General features: G+C 34.1%; 7 protein-coding genes across 7 annotated transcripts; 1 reads left to right on the top strand and 6 right to left on the bottom strand.

The window, feature by feature from the left end:
* Positions 1-763: 763 nt before the first annotated feature.
* On the bottom strand, positions 764-1,412 carry LOC107908152 (auxin-responsive protein SAUR68). The gene has a single exon (XM_016835407.2). It carries the CDS (start codon positions 1,241-1,243, stop codon positions 815-817), a length of 429 nt encoding a protein of 142 aa, XP_016690896.1. The 5' UTR covers positions 1,244-1,412; the 3' UTR covers positions 764-814.
* Positions 1,413-1,859: 447 nt separating this feature from the next.
* LOC107908632 (auxin-responsive protein SAUR67-like) lies at positions 1,860-2,633 on the bottom strand. The gene has a single exon (XM_016835858.2). It carries the CDS (start codon positions 2,357-2,359, stop codon positions 1,946-1,948), a length of 414 nt encoding a protein of 137 aa, XP_016691347.1. The 5' UTR covers positions 2,360-2,633; the 3' UTR covers positions 1,860-1,945.
* A 978-nt stretch (positions 2,634-3,611) lies between these two features.
* On the bottom strand, positions 3,612-4,754 carry LOC107908630 (auxin-responsive protein SAUR62). The gene has a single exon (XM_016835857.2). The coding sequence runs from the start codon at positions 4,148-4,150 to the stop codon at positions 3,707-3,709; it is 444 nt and encodes a 147-aa protein (XP_016691346.1). The 5' UTR covers positions 4,151-4,754; the 3' UTR covers positions 3,612-3,706.
* An 852-nt stretch (positions 4,755-5,606) lies between these two features.
* On the bottom strand, positions 5,607-6,360 carry LOC107908153 (auxin-responsive protein SAUR67). Its single transcript, XM_016835408.2, has one exon. The coding sequence runs from the start codon at positions 6,111-6,113 to the stop codon at positions 5,697-5,699; it is 417 nt and encodes a 138-aa protein (XP_016690897.1). The 5' UTR covers positions 6,114-6,360; the 3' UTR covers positions 5,607-5,696.
* A 1,680-nt stretch (positions 6,361-8,040) lies between these two features.
* On the top strand, positions 8,041-10,137 carry LOC107908154 (lysine histidine transporter-like 8). Its single transcript, XM_016835409.2, has 5 exons — positions 8,041-8,559; positions 8,648-8,784; positions 8,879-9,306; positions 9,389-9,520; positions 9,597-10,137. Exons 1-5 carry the CDS (start codon positions 8,198-8,200, stop codon positions 10,083-10,085), a joined length of 1,548 nt encoding a protein of 515 aa, XP_016690898.1. The 5' UTR covers positions 8,041-8,197; the 3' UTR covers positions 10,086-10,137.
* Positions 10,138-11,001: 864 nt separating this feature from the next.
* Positions 11,002-13,644, bottom strand: LOC107908633 (uncharacterized). The gene is made up of 3 exons (XM_016835859.2): positions 12,917-13,644; positions 12,593-12,778; positions 11,002-11,369 (listed from the first exon to the last, which is right to left on the bottom strand). Exons 1-3 carry the CDS (start codon positions 13,370-13,372, stop codon positions 11,082-11,084), a joined length of 930 nt encoding a protein of 309 aa, XP_016691348.1. The 5' UTR covers positions 13,373-13,644; the 3' UTR covers positions 11,002-11,081.
* Positions 13,645-15,347: 1,703 nt separating this feature from the next.
* On the bottom strand, positions 15,348-18,504 carry LOC107908634 (signal recognition particle 43 kDa protein, chloroplastic). The gene has a single exon (XM_016835860.2). It carries the CDS (start codon positions 16,679-16,681, stop codon positions 15,431-15,433), a length of 1,251 nt encoding a protein of 416 aa, XP_016691349.2. The 5' UTR covers positions 16,682-18,504; the 3' UTR covers positions 15,348-15,430.
* Positions 18,505-22,001: the final 3,497 nt, after the last annotated feature.

Here is a 22,001-nt window from a genome sequence, read left to right as displayed (position 1 = left end):
ACATTTTGGAATTAGCACTGTTACTTGCTAAGCATGGTTGATAAAATGCATTACTTTATCCTGTCCCTATCAAAGTTGGTTATATTGTGGAATTATACCCTCATATGAGTCGGACATAGGGATAGGTTAATTTTTCTTTAAGAAAAATAAAGAGTCCGAGCAACATAGCTACTACAGCCTTGATGGAAACCCATTCTAGCAGCCATGATGAGAATAGGGAGATACAAATTAAAGAGGAGAGTCATAGAACATTGGCAAGTTAATGGGTTAAAGTATTTAGGAGGTGGCTATATTATAGGGATTGGATCAAATTAGTCCCTTTATTATTAAATGGTTCAAATTTTGTTTATAGAATCATAAAAACGTTAAATATACTAACATTGTGAAAGAGTAAATGACATTTTTATACACTAAATGTTAATTATATTTCAATTTGGCCTTATTTGATTATTTTAATAATTTAGAGACTAAATGAATTCATTTAATAGTAGGGAGGCTAATTTGATCAAGTCCCTATAACAGAGGAACCTCTCAAGTATATTCAATGAAGTAAATGGCTTTGTCTCTTAGCTTTTTTCTGTCTCTACGAGAGTTGTTTATGTTCTACCTATTCATCATTAAGCATAGGTGAAGTTAAACCACTGGCTTTTCATGTACTATAGCTTTGAACCCTGGAGAGCATCAAATTTTGCCAACAACATGGGGAAATATAGTGTGGTAACTAGTGAAGATAAACCTTAAAAAATGGCTATTGCATTTTATAAACTGTGGTTTTCATCATTTACAAGATCTTATAGCATAAATAATAAAGCATTTACAATAACAAAAAATAATTTCCTCGGAATCCAGAAACAAGTGACTGTTGATCTGTATGTGCTTGATGGAAGTAACAAGTATTTGATGAACAACGATAGCTTGCAACAGAGTTCAGCACAGCTTTCTCCAAATCCTTAGCTAAACTCCTTCGTAGTAATGAGACAATGTAATTCATGGCAACTGAATCACAAGGAAATATTATCGGCCCATCGCTTGGCAATCCAAACTCCTCTTCAGACATCTTCAAGAGCTCCATGAAAATGTTGTTTCTTAGATAAGCCAAGGGTATCACAAATCGCTTTTGATCAATTGTGTAAATAACAAAATGCCCATTATCAACAAGTGATGAAGTAATTCTCCTTCTCCCAATGACAGACAATTTCTTCCACTTTCTTGCCATTCTGATAAAAATCTTTGTGCTAACCATACTTGTTTGTTTTGTGGCTAATGGATGGAAATTGTATGAATCAGAAGAGAGTAAGGGTATTTTTTTTTGTGCTGAAGTGAAGGAATTGATGGGGTATTTATAAAGCACAACAGAAACAAAGAACTCGTTAAGTTGTAAGCCTTTTTTTTTCTTGTGTCGTGAATCTCTATGCAACAGCATGTGATTACTTCCCTTGAAATAAATGTATAACCAGGCACTTACTGTTTATTAATAAAGAAAACCATAAATAATGGTCAAAGTTTTGGATTCGAAGGAACTGCAGTTAGCCACCCAAAATAGTTTAAAGTATTAAGAAGCATAGGCTTTTGACCAAAAGGGCTAAAATTCATGCTAGGTTCCATGGGAAAGTCGACGGATTAAATTAATCTGATTCACTGTGAAGCATGGAAAGGATATTTTTGCAGGCATGGTTTAGAATCTGGATGACTTCCAGGCCCATATCTATACCCACCAGGGTGGATTGGGTCTTCTGTGTTCGCAGTAAAGGCCCAAACAATCCAAATACTCATTAGTCGCCTTGAGGTTATTGGATAGTGTTGTTCATGTCGTAGTGAAGTTAAAAAGAACAATTGCCATGGAAGTAGACAGCTAAAAATGAAACAAAAATTGGGAGCTTTCTCATTGTATAGCTTAATGTACAAAATTGGTATTAGAGTTTACAAAACTGAAAAAAAAATGGCTTCAGAAACTCCATATTGGTAACTGTTGGCTTGTTTCTTGCTGATAGAGGTTCGATGATGATGAGCAACGGCCATTAACTATAGACACGGTCAATGCTTTCTCCACTTCTTTACTTGCTTTCCTTTTGATCAATCCAATTGCATATTCCATGAAGGTTGAATCAAAGGGCAATATGAGGTGCCCATCGCTTGGAATTCCAAACTCTTCTTCTGCCAAGTTGAACAACTCCATCACCATTTCGTTCTTCAGATATTCCAAAGGAAGCATAAAGCGCTTCTCATCTGCGCTATACACAACAAAGTGACCCTTCTCCACCATTGACGATGTGCTCGAGAATGTGATCCTTTTTCTCCTAATTGCTGCCAATTTTTGCCATTTCCTTGCCAGTTTAATAAGCTTCCTTGCACTGATCATTTTGTTTGCTTTCTTAAAAAAAGGGAGAATATTTAGTAGGACAAGAGAAGGAAGAGAATATAAAAGATGTTAGAGAACTGAAAAGCTTTTCTTGTGCTGCACTTATGACATTTGAAAGTGGGTGAATACATATATATATAGATGCACAAAATTTCCAAAAGCAATGGTTTTAATGAATCAATTAGATGTAAGGGGCAAAACCATGTAGTTGGAAATTATGATCCAACACTTGGAAAGTAGCCAGTTGGGCATGTCTGGAAGGTAATGGAAGTGCTCCGGTGACCCATATGTTCTGGATATATTACATAACAAGGAGATTTGGATTGATGGGTTTTTATGATTTCTAGAACAGGATTTGCCCCCCCCCCCAAAAGGACTATACTTAGATTGAAATGTCTTTATCTCCAGGCTGTTATGTTTTTAGATATATCATATAGAAATCTACTTCACATTGTTTTGTCTGTTGATGGCTTGAAAAGATTGCAAACAGCAGTGGTCCTGACCTTCAGGTTTACTTTGAAGGTTTTGAATTGTGAGGTCAAATATGGTGGCATTTAACTTCAATCTACTTCAGCTGCTCTTACTTAATAAAATACTGTAATCGGTTAGACACAAAAATGACCCAAAGGAAGTGCTTTGTATTAAGGAACTCAATGTAGGGACTCATGGGAAGCAAAACCCATGTGGTTATAAATTGTGGCATCTGCAAGACCAAGCATTGCAGTACCCTACATGTCCTGGATAATATTACCTTTGTGGTTCTAGTTTAGTGAACCCTGGCTTGATGGGTTATGCAAGTATGAAACTGGAGTTGCCCTCAAATGACTCTACTTAGTGTAAAATGTCCTTATTTCCAGGCTGTTATGCTTTCAAATATCTCATATCATAATCTACTGTTACATTCATATGTCACCAAGAAAAGCATTAGAAGCGGGTTCTATGGTGAGTAAAATGGGAGTTCAATTATCACCGGTTTAGAAAACAAGTAATACTATCATACATGGCAGATCATTTGAGTTCCTGTACATTTTTGGTTTGCACCCCTTCTGTAACACAATGGTATATATAATTACAAGTGTTTTTGTAGTGCTGGTTTGTTTGAAAATAAGACTTACCATCAACAGGAAATATAGAAAGGGCTAATGAAGAACTCGTTAGAGTGTTATCCTTTTATTATATTTACAGAGACCAATTTGAATATATATTTGGGTATAACTGTTTAGTTTGGAATGAAATTGTTGACGTAATGTTGTAGAGAAACAAAAATTCTGATGTTTTCCATTGTATACTTTAATCTACAAAGGTGTGGATCAATTATAAGATGCGAAAAGAAAAAGAAATTTTGCTTCAGAAGCTCCATATTGGCAACTGTTGGCTCGTTTCATGCTGAGAAAGATTTGATGACGAGCAACGACTACTCGCTACCGACAGGATCAATGCTTTCTCCACCTCTTTACTTGGTTTCTTTTTTATCAAAGCTATTACATATTCCATAAAGGTTGCATCACATGGCAACATGAGAAGTCCATTGCCTGGTACACCAAACTCTTCTTCTGCCAAGTTGAATAGTTCCATGACTATTTCATTCTTGAGATATTCCAAAGGAAGCACAAAGCGCTTCTGATCCACACTGTATACAACAAAGTGGCCCTTCTCAGCCACTGTGGATGTGCTGCTACAGTTTGTGTCAGTATCCAAGGTGGCTGTAGGTAATGTGATCCTTTTTCTCTTGATTGCAGCCATTCTTTGCCATTTTCTTGCTAACTGGATAAGCTTCTTAGCACTGACCATCTTGTTTACTCTAAGGTTAATAGGAGAGACTCTGGGATGATAGGAAAAAGAGGGAAGATTTAGGTATTGAAACACTGAATTTCTGAATGCTGTTGTTATGCTGAATATGAGGCAATGGAAATGGGATGTATATATAATCACAAGGTGAGAGACAGTCCCCTTAATTAATTAGTACAATGCTGGTATCCATTGGAAACAAAGACATGTGATAGGCAGATATGAGGCGTAATCTGCAAGGTGAGCATGTTTGCTTTTATTGGATGATTAAGCCAACAAGGTGGGGCATATATAAGTGCATAAATACATTGTAATATATCATCCAAGTAGCTTAGCAACAATAAGGTCCAGCATTATTGACTCATGATCAGATCACCACAGATATTTAGGGTCTTGTTTAGATGAGATTTATTTCATGTCTCCCTGTGGAGAAACAATCTCTTTCTTGTAGTTCTCAACATAGATTTTAGGAGGAAAAACCATGTGACAGTACGAGAGAGTGCCCAAATTGTTGATCTGTACTGTTAGTTTCACTTTGCTATTAGCACATGGAGTTTGAATGTCAAGAGGGAACAATCCTTCTGCGTCACAATGTGTGGTTGTTTCCTACTTAACTAACTATGATTCTTCAGATGAAAGCTAAGACGAATATCAATACTTACTAAAGGGAAATTTGGAAGGTTATGCTCTTCCTTTTTTAATTCTAAAAATGACAGTTTGCGTTCAGCAGTACTCGTTTAGAGTTAAATAATTACTACAAATATTTCTCATGGGTATAAAACAAGTGATAAGAAAGAGGCATATCACTTTGTTTGATAAACTATATCCTAGGTGAGGCCAAAGTCATGGTCAAAACTATGTAACGAGGTGTGCAGGACAGCAATAAAATAATTCAAAATTTTACTTCCAGTGGCATAACATAAACAATAATCAACCAACTAATATTTGCTAATTATAAAGTTGCAGCCTTGTAATTTTCTCGCCCTTGTTGCTTTCTTGCTGGGATATGCCAATCGGCAGCGCCCATGCTTCGGTTCGTACTCCTCGGTGACGTAACACTGCTTTGGGATGGAAAGTAATTGATGGGGTTATTTATAAAGCACAAGAGAAGCAAAAAACTAAGTTGTAAGCATTTTTTATTGTGTCGTTAATCTCTATGCAACAGCATGTGACTTACGTCCATTGAAATATAAATGAGTGGTAACGAAACAAGACTTTGGGGTGGTGGCATTTTGCCTGTCGGCCTAGAATCTGGAAGATTCCTAGGCTCTTATCCAATTGAAACCCAGTTTTAAAATTTCATTAGTTGCTTCATCCATATCCACCAAGGTGAATTTGGGTCTTATGTTTTCTCAGAAAAGGATTCGGTGCAGCAGTCACGTAGGAATATGTAGGATTGTGTTGTTCATGTAGTAGTGCAGGTAAAAGAGCAACTGCCATGGAAGCAGACAACTAAATATGAAATAAAAATCGTGAGTTTTCTCATTATATATGTTAATGTACAATGGTGTTAACTGTTATCGTTTACAAAACTGAACAAAATTTGGCTTTAGAAACTCCTTATTGGTAGCTGTTCCCTTGTTTCTTGCTGATAGAGATTCAATGATGATGATGAGCAACGGTCATTAACTATAGACATAATCAATGCTTTCTCCACTTCTTTACTTGCTTTCCTTTTGATCAATCCAATAGTATATTCCATGAAGGTTGAATCAAAGGGAAAAATCAGGTGTCCATTGCTTGGAATTCCAAACTCTTCTTCTGCCAAGGTGAACAACTCCATCACCATTTCGTTCTTCAGATATTCCAATGGAAGCATAAAGCGCTTCTCATCAGCGCTATATACCACAAAGTGACCCTTCTCCACCATTGATGCTGTGGTAGAGAATGTGATTCTTTTTCTCTTAATTGCTGCCATTTTCTGCCATTTCCTTGCCAGTTTAATAAGCTTCCTTGCACTGATCATCTTGTTTGTTTTCCTAAAACAAGGGAGAATGTTTGGTAGGACAAAAGAAGGAAGAGAATCTAATGGATCTTAGGAAACTGAATAGCTTTTTTTGTGCTGCAATGATGAAAATGGGGATTAGATGAGTATATATACAAACACAAACGTCCCAAGGGAAGTCCTTCCAATGAAGAAACTCAAAGGAAGCAAAACCATGTGGTTATAAATCGTGATTGATTATTTAAGAGCTTTCCAGTTGGGCATGTATGCAAAGTGGAGTGCCTGTAGTACCCCACATGTTCTAAATATATAACCTAATAAGAAAAAAATGTGGTTCTAATTTACTGAACCCTGGATTGATGGGTTATATACAATTCTTAAACAGGAGTTTGAGATGTCTTTATTTCCAGTCTGTTATGCTTTCAGATATCTATTATCATAATCTGTTAACGGCTCCAAGTGATTACTAACAGCAGATTGTCATACTTTCTGTACTGACGAAGATGTTGAATAGTACAATGCAGGTATCCACTGGAAACAAAGGCATGTGATAGGCAGATATGTGGTGTAATCAGCAAGGTGAGCATGTTTGCTTTTATTGGATGGTTAACCCAACAAGGTGGAGCATATATATAAGTGCATAAATACATTGTAATATATCATCCAAGTAGCTTAGCAACAATAAGGTCCAGTATTATTGACTCGTGATCAGTTCACCACAGATTTCAACAGATATTTAGGATCTTGTTTAGATGAGATTTATTTCATGTCTTCATGAATAGAAACAATCTCTTCCATGTAGTTCTCAATACAGATTTTAGGTAGCCAAAGCCATGTGACAATACGAGAGAGTACCCAAATTGTTAAATCAGTACTGTTAGTTTCTCTTGGACTTTGGATGTAATTGTGGTTTTAGTCCCTCTATTCTACTGAAATTTAGAATTTAATCTTTTTACTTTAATTTGGCATAATTTGGTATTTCTACTTCTATGATATTATTAGTAGGTTCAAATTGATAACATGCAAATTGTTGTTAAAGTGATGACGTGAATTGTTGTTATTGTTATTATATCATATAGTCAAGGTTATGTGGAAATCTAATATCATGTTTAACCAATAATAATTTTACAAATCAGTGCCATCACTTTAATGATAGCAACTAACCGTATTATCAATTAACTGGACCTAATAATAATATTATAAAAATAAAGAGAACAAACTCTACCAAATTAAAATAGAGGGATTAAATTTAAAAATCCAACATAGTAGATGGACTAAAACCATAATTAGACCTTTATAATATAATATGCTTTGTTATTTATGATATTGAGGAATTAGGTTCAAACCCTTTTTTTTCTCTATGACTTGGATTATCACCAACCAAATTCCCATGACTTTCTAGTAATTCTTTCACATGTGATTAAAATAGATATGCAATTAGCATTTTCAAAGAAATTATATAAATATAAACAATATAATAATGTTCAAAGTCAAACTAATGCATAAACATGAAACTCCACTTAGTGTGAAACTCATGATGATAGAAGCAAATTTCTTGACCATGGGAATATAAGTTGCTCTAAGATATTAGGTTCTTTTTTACCTTGCTCTGTTGACTTCTTTATTTGCAAGAGTTTGACTCTTTGTATTTGATTCTTGGGTATACTCATTATACCCAATATGCTGCGTTTATTACACCATTTTCATATGGAATTGCCTTGCATGTATGTATGTATGTAATATTGGTTGGTGAGAGTAGCCAAGCCACAGAACAAAGCTAGTTATTCTTTCATTAACCACAAAATTCCAAGTCAAATCCCAAAAAAGAAACACAAAGGATAAAAAGATCAATCAATTACAAGACCAAGTTGTTCTGGTTAGCTGCCACTGTCTTTTTTAATGCTTGCTTTAAATACAATTTCAAGTCATTTTTAATACCCTATTTCTAACATCAACTTGTCCCCGTTACCAAATATTAAATTATGTTTTATTCAAAGCTTTAAGACCAAACCACGAGGCACAATCCATGCATTTCACCCAAAGGTCTCTCTCTCTACATATATATATAGGCAAAATGTTTTCAAGTGCATACATAGTATACAAAAATGGGTGGTGTTAATGAAATAGGTTCCAACAAGGCGGTTTCTGTGGCAACGACACCGCCTATATCGGCCCCCCATTCACAGTTTCACTCTCCTTCTCTTTCTCGATCACCACTTCTTGCCTCGGATGATCATATACAGCCTGCAAATAAAACACCTAGAATAAGTACTCCAAGGTTTGTTACCCCTTTGGGGAGTCCAATTAGGAGGGCTCTACAGCTTACTAGGCTCGATCCTCACGATGCTTGGCTTCCGATCACCGAGTCAAGAAATGGGAATGCATATTACGCTGCATTTCATACTCTTTGTTCTGGGATCGGTATTCAAGCCCTCGTGCTCCCTGTTGCTTTCACGATTCTTGGGTGGTAAGTAATCACTTTTCACTAATCAATGGCACTTCTGTTTCGATTTTTCGCATTTCTTGGGTGGTAAGTAGTCACAATTCTTTTACAGGACTTGGGGAATCATAACCTTGACTTTAGCCTTCATATGGCAGCTTTACACCCTATACTTACTGGTGCAACTCCACGAATCTACCGAAACTGGGATGCGTTACAGTCGATACATGCAGCTTTGCAGTGCAACGTTCGGTAATGAAACCATATGAAACAAGATCGAGTTAAATGACATGAATTAAGTATTTGGATTCGAGTTAATGCGAGTTGTAATCCATGAATGTCTTAGGTGAGAAGTTAGCAAAATGGTTGGCTCTATTTCCCATCATGTACCTATCGGGAGGAACATGCGTGGCCTTGATCATCATCGGGGGCCAAACTTGTAAGATGTTCTTCGATGTCATATGTGGCGGAACGTGCACCGCTCAGCCACCAACCATCGTGGAATGGTTCTTGATATTCACTTCAGCTGCGGTCCTTCTATCTCAGCTGCCTAACTTGAACTCGATAGCCGGGGTGTCACTAATCGGAGCCATCACAGCTTTCGGGTACTGTACCCTGATTTGGGTTGTCTCAGTTATTGAGGGAAGAACAGAAGGTGTATCGTACAATCCAGTACGAGGAAGCACCGAAGTCACTCGCATTTTCGATGTTTTCAACACATTTGGGATCGTTTCTTTTGCTTTCAGAGGCCACAATCTCATACTTGAGATCCAAGTAACTTCACATATGAAAAATATGATTAAATTAGCAATTAAAATTGGCCAAATTTTTTAAGCAGATGTTGTTTCTTTTGCAGGCAACAATGCCGTCCGACGAGAAACATCCCTCGTCAGTCTCGATGTGGAAGGGAGTCAAGATTGCGTACGCACTCGTTGCAATGTGCTTATTCCCTCTTGCAATCGGAGGCTATTGGGCTTATGGTCAAAGGGTACTATATATCTTCGAATTTAATTTCGGATTTCTTCATGCAATCAATTTTAAAACGTTTATTCATCATTGAACAGATTCCGGAAAACGGGGGCATGCTAACAGCCTTGTTTGTATTCCATGGCAAAGACACCTCCCAATTCATCCTAGGACTAACAAGTTTATTCGTCATAATCAACGCGCTAAGCTCATTCCAAATCTACGGCATGCCAACTTTCGACGACATGGAATCCGTATATGTTAAAAAGAAGAAGAAGGCATTGCCATGGTGGTTCCGAGCAATTCTTCGAGCAATGTTCGGGTACGGATGCTTCTTCGTGGCGGTGGCAATCCCATTCTTAGCAAGCTTGGCTGGTCTAGTTGGTGGCATAGCATTACCAGTCACCTTAGCTTATCCATGTTTCATGTGGCTTAAGGTTAAAAAACCTAAGGCTTTTACACCAATTTGGTGCCTAAATTGGGTGTTGGGTCTCTTAGGGATGGCTCTAAGTGGGGTTTTAGTGGCAGCTGGGATTTATGTTATTATTGATACAGGTGTTGAAGTTAGCTTCTTCGATCCTCGGTAATTATTAACTAATAAAGCAATTGAATGTTTTGTCCATAATATATAGAAAAAATCAGAAGTAGTCAAGAGCCGATCAGATTTTAATTGAAAAAAAAAAAAGGAAAAACGGAGAAAAATCGAAAAAAAAAGTCTTAAATGTTCAGAAAAAAATTTAAATAAACATGAATACATTTAAATAACAATAATATTTTAGTAGATTTAAGGAGGGGTTTTAATCATCTAGTTTTTTTTTTAAAAAAAATTGGATTGACTAGTGAATTTAATGTTGCTTTTATTCATGTTGATTAAGTCTAAGCTCGATTGGCATGATTATTGTTGTTAGTACAAGAGAATGCAAATTCGAACATGCTGAAGCTCATTATCTTCCTATTTAATGTTTAGGAAATATTATATCAAAAAGAATCAGATAAAAAAATGAAATTATTAAAAAAATGTTTTTACCCATTGAGTATTTTTTTTATTCATTTTTTTGAATTTAGGCTGCATCTGGCCCAATTAGTTGGTGGCTTAGAGTTGAGAAACTTTGCCCGTTTGGGCCAAGAATTTTGACCCAAAAACATTTTACCGGTTCACAATCTGTTTGCAGGTTTAAGGTTTTTCATTTTCCATTCATTTTTTTGGAAGTTGGGTTGCATTTCGGCCGGTTGGTTAATGGTTTAGGGTTGGGTTTTTTCCAATTTAGGCCAAGAATTTTAGCCCAAAAACATTTTACCAGTTCTCGATTGGCAGTTCAACCGATCTAATCCCTCTTCCGTACCAGTACCCCAACTAATTTCCAATCCAACATGTCCGGCAACCATGAAAAACCTGAAAATATCAACTTGCAGAAAAAATGGAGCTTACTAAACATATTCCACCACCAAATCTCAAACCATCAATGAACACTAACTCAGATTTCAACCATTGGGAAATGAAGGTTCCAAAAAGTAAACTATGTTAATAAATCAAGATCAGTCATATCAGATACCCTAAAACTATAAAGAAAAGAGGAGAGAATTCACTGATAAATACATGAATCTGTCAAATTAAGGGGCTTCCCAAGCTTATTTCCCTTGAGAGTAACAATGCATCTGATTTTCCCGTAAAACTTGGTCTTCACCAATCTGCCCAAAATGTAACCCCCTGACCTCATTACAAATGTCAGGTTCAGTGGCACTGCTATGCTTTCTTTGTGCTCTCCTGTGTTTGCAAGAACAGGTATCCCACCATATAATGGAACTTGATACCCTTTCACAATTGTCACCACTTTCCTCCCACTTTTCCTTGATTGTGTAAACTTCTTCATCTATTTCATATATTGAATAGCAGAGCTTATATCAGATAAACACAAACCATTATGTTCAACACCATGCATCTTTTTCTTTTGCAATGAAAAAACCAACTTTTCATCTTCGATGACAATCCAATTGGGTAAAAAGAAAGAAAATCGAGCGCTAGTTTAGCATTGTTGTTGCTATTGAAAAGTGCTTTCGGAAAATACAATTGAAAAGCATTATTGAAAAGTATCTACCAACCAGAAGTGTTGTCAAGGCCTGCACATAGGCATGCTTTTTTGTAAGGCGATAGGCATAAAGAAAGCCCACTTGATTGAATTTCCCTTTAATATTTTTCATTTTCATTTTATACACCTTGACTAGTAAGAAAGGGATCATATCAGACTCCCAACTCTCAACATTGAGAGTTCAATAACAGACATTGACCATAAGAAATCATGCATATCGACCAATAAAAACATTGAATGTTTTGTAGATAAACTAGACCAAACTTTAGAGTTTAGTAATATCTCTTAAGATTTATATATTACATATACACACAGACTTGCAAAAACTCATACATACCTATTGCGCTTTACCTCAGGCTAGTGCCTTTTTGCACCTTGCACCAGAGGCAATAAAAGGTTCTAGCACCTATAATACGCCTTGCACCCTTGACAACATTGCCGACCAGTTTAATGGAAAAAAAGTTTTTATTAACATCGCTTTTGCTGTCAAAAAATGCTTTAGGACAGCCAAAAACTATGCTAAAGCCAAATACACCCTGAGTATATATAAACACCAATACAGTAGCCATTAGCCAAACCAAAAATCTTTTAATCAAGCCTTACAAGTGGCAAGACCCTCAGTTTTTAAAACTTTGTAACATTCTTGCATAGGTATACCAGAGGCTAAGTTTTGAACTATGTTCTGTCCCCAATCCCGGAAAAAAAGACAGCTAAACAGCAAACAACATACTAATGTCTTGTACCAAAAGGCACATTGATAAAGCTTGCAAAGCAAACGGCTATATAATCATAAGGTTTCACTTTCAGGTTTCATTTGTGGGGGACCCCCATTGAACTATGTTAGGTGTAGTATTTTCCCATACTAAAGCTTTCCCACTTCCCTAGGCTGCTAAGTGCTAACAGCTAACACCAAATGCTCCATTTTTAACCCATATTTTTTACTACTAATTGAAACCATGAAACAAAGACCAGAAAACAAAAGGCAAAAAAAAAGGTTATACAGGAACCTGTCCAGAGGCAATTTTGAGCTGAAAATGGTGAAGCTCCCATGGAGTAGAGGCAACATGGACGGCATAGAAAGTAGCTGGATTTCTATATGAAATCAGAACCGTTGAATTCAGTGAAATCATATCAGTTGGCACCCCTGATTGATCATTTCCTGCCTGGTAATAGATGCTCTCGAACACAATGTGCTGCACACATCATAATTTACACAATTAACAATACTATATTAAAAAAGGGGGTTTGGGGACTCGTGAAATGAGTCACTGAGTTGACTCGCAACTGAGACGCAAAAGAACCAAATTTGCGGAGAGGAAAAAAACACTGACCTTAATGAAGATTTTAGGCTTGTAACTCTTACTAGCACCCCACAAGATCAAAGAGAAAACCGTAAACAGCAAGGAAAACAACAAAACAAGACAAATATAAAGCCTGAAGTTATTAGCTTTGCATTCATCACGACCGTCCATTTCACCACCATCGTCGTCGTCGTCTTCCACATCATCGCCGCCGTGACCAACCTTGACATGCTTCCAACCCGAAAGACTCCTCGGGTTCTTAAGAGAAGCCGAGAATCTCGACGTGGAAGACTCCCTGGAATGGTGAATAGGGGAGCAATGGTAATACTGGTGAGTTGGTGAACCAGTTGGGCTCGACCCATACGACATTTTCTCAACGTCGTGGTTTGAAGGACTCTGAACATAGTAAACCGGCCTTCGTGGTGGTGACCTTGGTGGCCATGAAGTGTCGATACTCGTCGCTTCTGAATCAGTTTTTGCATGCATTTTTGTGGGTTTAATGCTCTAAGATCAACAGTAAGATTGAAGTTTATGGGTTTTGAAATCAAGTTTGGGACTTTTTCTTTTTTTTGCTGAGCAAAAAGGGGAAGAGAAGAGTGAAGGAATTGTTGCCTTGTTTGTGTTATTGAGGTTTTTCGAGTTTCTAAATTGTTTCTCGAGTCACGAGACGTACAGGAATAGTTCCATTTCTGTCTCTGTTTTTCTTTTCTATAATATTTCTCTTTAAAAATGGAAATAATGAGAAAAAATGGAAAATATTATTAATTTTTTTAATCAAATAACGGGCATTCTTAAGTCATGGAAAGACAACCAAACAATCAAACAAATAAAGGGTACAAAACCAAAGAAACCGCAAACACATTAACAATCTTCTTTAATCGGATAGGGTAAGTTGATTGGATTGATGAAATCGAAAATTAATTAGATATTCATCTAAATAGAAGCTTTGAACAGTAGGATTTAAGAATCAGAATCGATAAATTAAATTAAATAAAAAATTAATTGAATCGGACATTAAATTAAATTTTTAAAATCATTTAATTGAATCAATCTAACTGATCGAAGATCAAACCAATAAATTACGACTGATTTAACTATCAATCTAATTTAAAAATCATTAACCATGAGTCACCTTTCTTAAAACTCTAGAGACGAAAACAAAAATATCTTCACCATCATAGTGTCCAATAAAGCCAATAAAAAAGAATGGTAACTAAGAGCTTTAAGACTTATTAACCTGAGCAATTAATTCGACGAGTCAACCCATCACCCATTTTTCACAACCGCCAACCTCGCACAATCTAAAACCTCTTCTATTTAGTAAGTCATTTTGTTTCTCCAAAAGCCATCTTGAGTTTAGATATGGACCACGTAACACAAGTGGTACCATAATTACAAGTGTAAGTTTTAAGTTGATAGTTCGAGTCTTTTTCTTTCGTGTGTAGGTTAAATAATTTATATAACTATTATTATTATGTACAATATTAACATTTATTTTATAGATCTTATAAATTATATCTTCATCAATCGAGATGTTCATAATACTGTAAATCAAGTCTTTTAATACATGATAGCTTTAAGAGCGAATTTAGAGGGACAAGCAAGAGCTTTGGCCCCTCAAATGGAAAAATTATTTTTGTCCCTAATAAATGATAAAATTAGAAGTTATTATGTAGTAAAATTACATTTTAAACTCCCTAAAAATAAAAAAATTCTATTTAAATGATGAAATCATAAGTGAATACAAGATAAAATTATACTTTCACCGCACAAAAAATTAAATTAAATTCAATTCTGGTTCTCCTAAAAATTTCTGAATCTTAACTAGCTCTCAACAAAATACGTGGGACAAAATCTCCACCGTAAAACAATACCTAACATTATCGAGGGCCTGACTAGCTGCCCAATAGATGACACTTCAAAAACTTATTCAAAAAAGTCAAACCCTCCCAATAAGTATGTTTATAAATACAAATATACATTCAAACAATTATAATGTAAAATCAAACCAATACAACACAACATATAAAGAATCAAAAATAATTGGACAAAATCAAAAATAATTTGAACAAAACTCGTATATAGTACAAGCACATCGCAATTCTACAAAATGAAACCGAAAATCAAAACATAAATCAAATTAAATTTTAAATATAAAGAGAATTTATATTTGACACGTACCGATTATATAAATATTACTTTCTTCTCTTAAACTCGTCAAATATAAACCATCGATACAATAAGAACACAGGATGTAAACTACATCATGATCAAAGAAGGATGTACAAAATAACACTTACTAACAGCCCAGAGTTGAAGATTTAAACTTTAATTTTATCATTCGTGATGCTAGACCAAATTATAATATTTCAAATGTTGTCACCATTTTTTGGTAAGAACTAATGCAATTAATCATTTTAAGCTCAAGTGATCAAAGTTTTTAACTTTTACACTTCCAATCAACACATAATAAACCTCCTCATTGACAAAAACAAAAATTACAAACACAAAAATGCTATATAAACACTATATGATGAGAAATTTTCATGAAACATCACTTGATTCCCCATTGTTCTTCACAACCCCACCATTCCCTTGACTTGCATCATCAAATTCCTTTATCAATTCAGGATCCACATTCTCCTCAGGCTCCCATGTAGGTTGTTCCATATCAATCCATTTAACCAAATACTCATTCTTCCCATCATCCCCCATCCTCTTCCCCACCACCCCTTCCGCCACCGCGTACTCCAACCCCGCCTCGAAATCCGCCACCAAATCCTCCGCCACAAACTTAGCTTTAACCCATTCATTATCACCACCATCTTTCCATTTCACCAAGTACTCCAAGTTCTCACCTTTCCCTCTCTTCTCCATTATTTCTTCAACCTCAGCGTATTCAAATATCGATTCCTCTAATGTTTTTGTCACACTTTCAAGCCCCAATCTTCTAGCGAACTGCATTGGATTTCCTTTCGGTGTTACTTTTAGAATCTCTTTAGCTAAAGCTAAAGGTGTTAAACCTCTGTCGTCTTCGATTTCGGGATCCGCCCCGAAATCCAACAACAGTTTAGCTACACCGGGTTTTATATACCCGGCTGCCATATGAAGAGCTGTTAACCCACCGGCGTTATCACGGTGGTTAATATCAGCTCCGGCGTCAGCTAAGACCTTAACACACGGTTCTGACCCAAGACCGGATACGAACAGAAGAGCTGTTCTACCATCTGGGTCTACAGCATCCACGTCGCGCCAATCATCCTCCACTGCTAAAAATTCAGCCAACGCCTTGTCGTCGGCTTTTTTGGCCGCTGTCCACCATGGGGTTTCGTATTCCGCCACCACATCTTTAGCTATAAAATCTTGTGGAACCCATGAAGGAGCGTGACCATCTTTCCATTCTATTAAATACTCCATGGCTTTCCCGCCGGGGACTGCTCTGCTGCCGATGATTTTACTGACTTCACCATAGGATTCATCGCTGACGTCCGCTTGGAGTGTGTTCCCTGTTTCTTGGAAGTCCCTTTCTTGGTTTTGGACAGCAAAGAGGGCAAAGCTTTTGTTGGGTTTGAAGTGGAAGATCTGAGGAGCAATACACAGTGGGCGTTTTGGTTTAGGTGAAAGGTCGAGACGGCATAGAGTTTGGTTTAAGAGGAGAGTTTCCATGTTTGAGAGACTGGTGGAAGGGAAGTGAGTTTGGAGAGTTGGAGAAGGAAATGTGAAGTGGCATAAGCATGGTCCACAGTGAGTGTAATCTTGAGGATGGGAGATTTTGGGATAAGAAACGCCATCCATTTTGATTTTTTTTTTTGTGGTTTTTGGGCCTTGTGGGTCAGGAAAATAATATTTGGTGTCTTTGATTTTGTCCGCCAAAATTGTTTTATTAGTTTTTTTTTTTCTTTTGGCTGAGGAATATAGAACTAGACTAGTTTCAAATGAAGAGGCAATTGCCTCATCCAATTTGACCCAAATATGAAACCCGACATGATGAATATAAATTCAAATCCAATCAAATTTGATTTTATACTAATAAATCAATAAAATTAACTCAAAATTATACTAATAAATCAATAAAATTAACTCAAAATTATAGAGGATTTAACTTGAATACCACTTCGATTTAATTAATAGTAATCTTAATTTAATTAATATTAAAAAAATCAACTAACTAAACTCAAGGCTACCTATCAAAATAAATCCAAACTTATAATAACTAGAACTTGATTTGAATTTGTAATGACACAATTCGAAAAACTAGAAATCTAAATGATTAAACTCAAAACTTAAAACAACTCAAATTGGAAACACTCAAAACCCTCAACAACATGAATTGAAAATTGATCCAAACGAAAATGACACAAAATTTTAAAATCCGAATTGACTTTTATCAAGTTAATCCAACTCAAAACAAACTTACCTGTGGGCTTAAACTATAAGGTCAGATTTAGGGTTTGATCTGCTTAGAATCCCTTTGGGGCTTCCCCTCCTGTACAAGAAATCACAATATGAACAATGAACAATATTCCTTCCAGCAATTATGCTTGACTAGAAGTCACAAGATTAGCTGAAATTTTGAAGACAGTTGCATGTTTAAAACAATTATTATATCTTACCACCTGACCAGAGCATCAGTCAATTATATCATAAAGAAGAGCGGATTTCTAGTACCATAAAACAAGAGTTATTGCATCATATAAAAATCCACTGAATTGTTGAATGTCACATCATGAGAACATCAATTTGCTGATGGAAGGAGCCTTGTTGTTCAGTTCATCCCTAGAAGTTAAAAGAGGAACCCGTGCCCACTTTTCCACCAGTCACAAGTAAGAAATTACCCATCAACATGGAATCGTCATTAAAAGAAAGCAGTCACTGCACATTAAGAAATAACGAGGGTCATTCAACCACAATTGGACTTAGCCTACTGAAACAATGGCGTTCGATGAGCACCATATTCTCTAACTGACAGAACCAAATGGTATTTCAAAGTAAAGCATCTTCAAATAAGCCCATGCCAACATGCTTTTATGATGTTCAGCATTTAACCAAAAGACACTCAGAAGATTAAATAGATGAAAGAGGATATAATCCCTACACTTCAAGATGAACACATTTCATCAACTTACTGCATCGAAATTGCAGTAAGCAAGCTTCCTCAGACCCTTTACGGTCATTGAAACAACATTCTCTGCAAAAGCCATTATCTTCATCCCAGGGCTAGTAGACTTTCACGTTAATAAGCAATAACAATCTGTCTAATGGCATTATATTGCCTTCAAAACTTTAAATAGCGTGCAGTAGAGAGTTCAAAAGCAAGCCTAAAGTAATTTTTTTAGTCACACATGCATATCATGTAACAATCTTCCTCAATCCACAAGTAGGGAAATGTAAACCTTCCGAAAGATCTATCTTATCTTTGCGACTTAATCGGCAGTTCTTCCACACCAAGTACTATGAACCTCCTCAATCCACAAGTAGGGAAATAAACTTCCAGCTCCTCCCGATTGGCTTCAGTGGCGCACTTCCGCGCACGAGCCGCCTCGGCTTTGCTATATACGCTCATCTTCTTCGGCATCTTGTCGTCGATTTCTGAGATTTTTTTTCTTCTTCTTCTTTTAATGTTATTGAAAATTTAATTAACTAATAATTATAATAATAATATAATTCTATCTAAGGTCAGTTAGAAAAAAGAGAGAGAGAAAATCCGATATGATTTCGCGCTTTACTTGTCAAAATAGCGGTTAAAGTTGGCGCTTAAATTTCATCCTCCCATTTTATAAAATTTAAAAAAATTAATCTTTTCCATTTAATCCTATGTTTTATTGAAAGTTTAAAAATTAGTCCATTTAAATAATATGTCAAATCAACTCTATATTAAAATAATTAAAATCTGATATAACTCCTTATACTCTTCACAAATTCAAAATTTACTTCCTACACTTTTATTTCTAAAAATTTAGTTCTTTTACTTTTTATATTTTAAAATTCAGATCCAATTATTAACACCATTAATTTTTTTGTTAAATTTGTTGGTGACACATTTCAAAATAAAAAAGAATACTCAACTGGTAATTATGTAACTAAAAAAATAGTGTTGTTATGAACTTGAATTTAACAATGTTAATAATTGAACTTGAATTTTTAAATCTAAAAGATAGAGAGACTAAATTCATAAAAATAAAAATATAAAAACTAAATTTAAATTTATGAAAAATATAGGGACTTATGAAATATTTTTACCTATTGAAATCAGTAATTCGATAATTATATATAATAAGTCAAGAAAAATGAATAATTTGGCAACTTACGTTCAAAAAGTCAATAGAAGAATCGAAATTTAAGTTTATGTATTTACCAATGTTTGGATTAATTTTTTAGTTTTCAGAAATTATAAACATTAAATTGTAACAAATTTAAATAAATGAACTAAATTTTTAGCTTTATAATGTTGAGGGACGAAATTTATTAATTAGACCATTTAGTTATTACTCAATTTTCTCAATATTGTTAAATAAAATTATAAGAAAAAACATGTTTGGGCTTATACAACGTTCTTGCATTAATATTTTAGCCGAGTCTTGTCCGAGTTGGACTCAGCTCGCTAACGTGCTTGGGCCTGCATGACTTCATGCTTGTAAAGCTATTAACCTTACGGACTTGGTAAATGTTTTAATTTCCTGATAAACATCAAATTTATACCGAATTTTGAGTCAATGTATAATTATATATATATAAATTAAATTAAAGTTTATATATATACATAAATTTTTTATTTTAATTTAACTGTACACATTTAAATAAATAAATGCGTGCATTTATTTTCATATTGAATTAATTTAATAGTAAGATTATATTAATTTTTATAATATTGTCAATGATTTGTGAAATTTAAATTAAATTAAAATTTCATGTATAAATAGCACAAAATTAAAATTTGCGTATACTATTACATATTAAATTGAAATTTATATATAATTTTTAATATTTATCCCTAAAATAATATAATTTTATTTATAAAAATAATTATTCTTAATCTACAACGTAGTACTAAATGCATCGTATTAAATAATATCTAAAATTACAGGGTTTTTTTTTTTAATGTTATCACCAATACCAATTGCAAACATGTGTGGCTATCATCCCCACGCATATCATCGGGATTCATTAACATAATAAAATATATTGTAATCAGTGGCACCACGTACTCCCCATTCCAATAATCCCAATTAAAATTTTATTAATTACCCCTTAATTAAAAGTGTCGACATGGTAAAGTCAACCATCATCTAACCCATCAAAAACGACCATCATTTATATAGAGAACTTAGGACGAGTTCTTCATTGTTTTTAAAAAGTGTTTTTGAGAAGTGCCGGAAAAAAGTACTTTTGATAAGTGCTTTTGAAAATTTTGAGTGTTTGGCATTGCTATTAAAAAGTGCTTTTAAATAATAAAATGTCTATTTTAGACATGATATTATAAAGTAACAAATATGTATTTAAATAATGTTCAAATTAGTTAATATTATGATATTTTAGCAAAAATATAAAAAAAATTATTATAACTTATTGTTAATATTTTAATATATAATATTAATTTTAAATGTTTCTAAGTAATTAATATTAATTATTTATTAAATTCAATTAGAATATATAAACTATATTTAAGTATTTAAATATAATAATTAAATATTTGTAATTAGATATTGACACAATTGTATTATTATAAAAATTATTTTTTATTTTTAATTAATGTTTTTTAACACATTTGTATTATTTTATTTTAAAGCGTATTTGAATATATAACTCATATTATATGTAAACATAACATAAAAAACATAAACCTAACAAATTAAAATATTACATATATTTGGATTGAAGTTTTAAAAAGGATAATATTTATATATCAAATATAAATACTAAAAATTTTACAATAGCATTTACAATTTAAAGTAAAATAATATATACATATATGAATATATTTAAAGTAAAATAATATATATATGAGAAAGTATTTTTCTCAATTATGTGACACAAAATGTCTGCTTTTTGGCTGGAAAGTATTTTTCTCAATTATGTGACACAAAATGTCTGCTTTTTGGCTGGAGAAGCAGAAAATTTCTGCTTTTTCATTTGCAGAAAAGTACTTCCCATAAGCTAGAAACCTGACCCCAAATAAAGTGTGTTCTTCATTCCTTTTCACCAAAAAGCACTTTTTATGTAAAAGTGCTTTTCAACCGACCAGAAGAATTGGCCCTTAATATTATTGACAAATATTAAGCTTTTTCGTCTTTCAACATTTATGTTTGAGTTTTATCTTGCACAACTGTTATATGTGAGTTTTTAATCTCGTTATATGCAATTATCATGCACAGTTGTAGTTTTAACTCCACTTTATTACTTTCTTTTTTCAATTATATTCTGTTTTTTTTGTTTATTTGTGTTTTATATCAGCTTAATTAAAAAAATACCACGGATACCCTTATACTAAGAATTGGACTCAAAAAATGAGCAACTTAATCTCTATATGTTAAATCAAATAGGAAACTGATCATTTTGTTAAAATTTTCTTTTATTTATACTATTAAAAATTAGTATAGTATGTTACTCATGCTAAATTTTAACAGCACAATTGAATTAATATAAAATAAACTTTAATATAATGACTCCTATAATATTTTTATCACTTAATTTCACGTTATAATTACTTTTCAACATATATTTATATATGTTATACTTATCATTGTAGTTTGGTGGGTATACACATATATTATTTAAACGATTAAAGTCACTATACATTGCTAAAGCATGGTCTATATTTTAATTTAGCACCATTCAAAACGTTTGGTTGAGTTATATTAATTTAATCACTCCATTATTCAATCAATTCGCTTCAACATTAAATGTTAGCTTAGCTTTAATATAAGTATATTTAAATTACGTGAATTGATATGTTAAGGGTCTTTCATACCTTAATCAATAGTGGAGGTTTCGATCATCCCCTAAGTATGGAACAACTTTAAAATTTGTGGCCAACAATTTTCTCCTTAATAGGCCTACAGGATACGGAGGATTAGTTACCAGGCTTGTTCCAGTAGATACATTAAAAACAAAGAGT

This window comes from Gossypium hirsutum, chromosome D02 (assembly GCF_007990345.1).
Source record: "Gossypium hirsutum isolate 1008001.06 chromosome D02, Gossypium_hirsutum_v2.1, whole genome shotgun sequence".
Lineage (NCBI taxonomy): Eukaryota > Viridiplantae > Streptophyta > Magnoliopsida > Malvales > Malvaceae > Gossypium > Gossypium hirsutum.
This window is presented reverse-complemented; position numbering and strand designations above follow the sequence as displayed.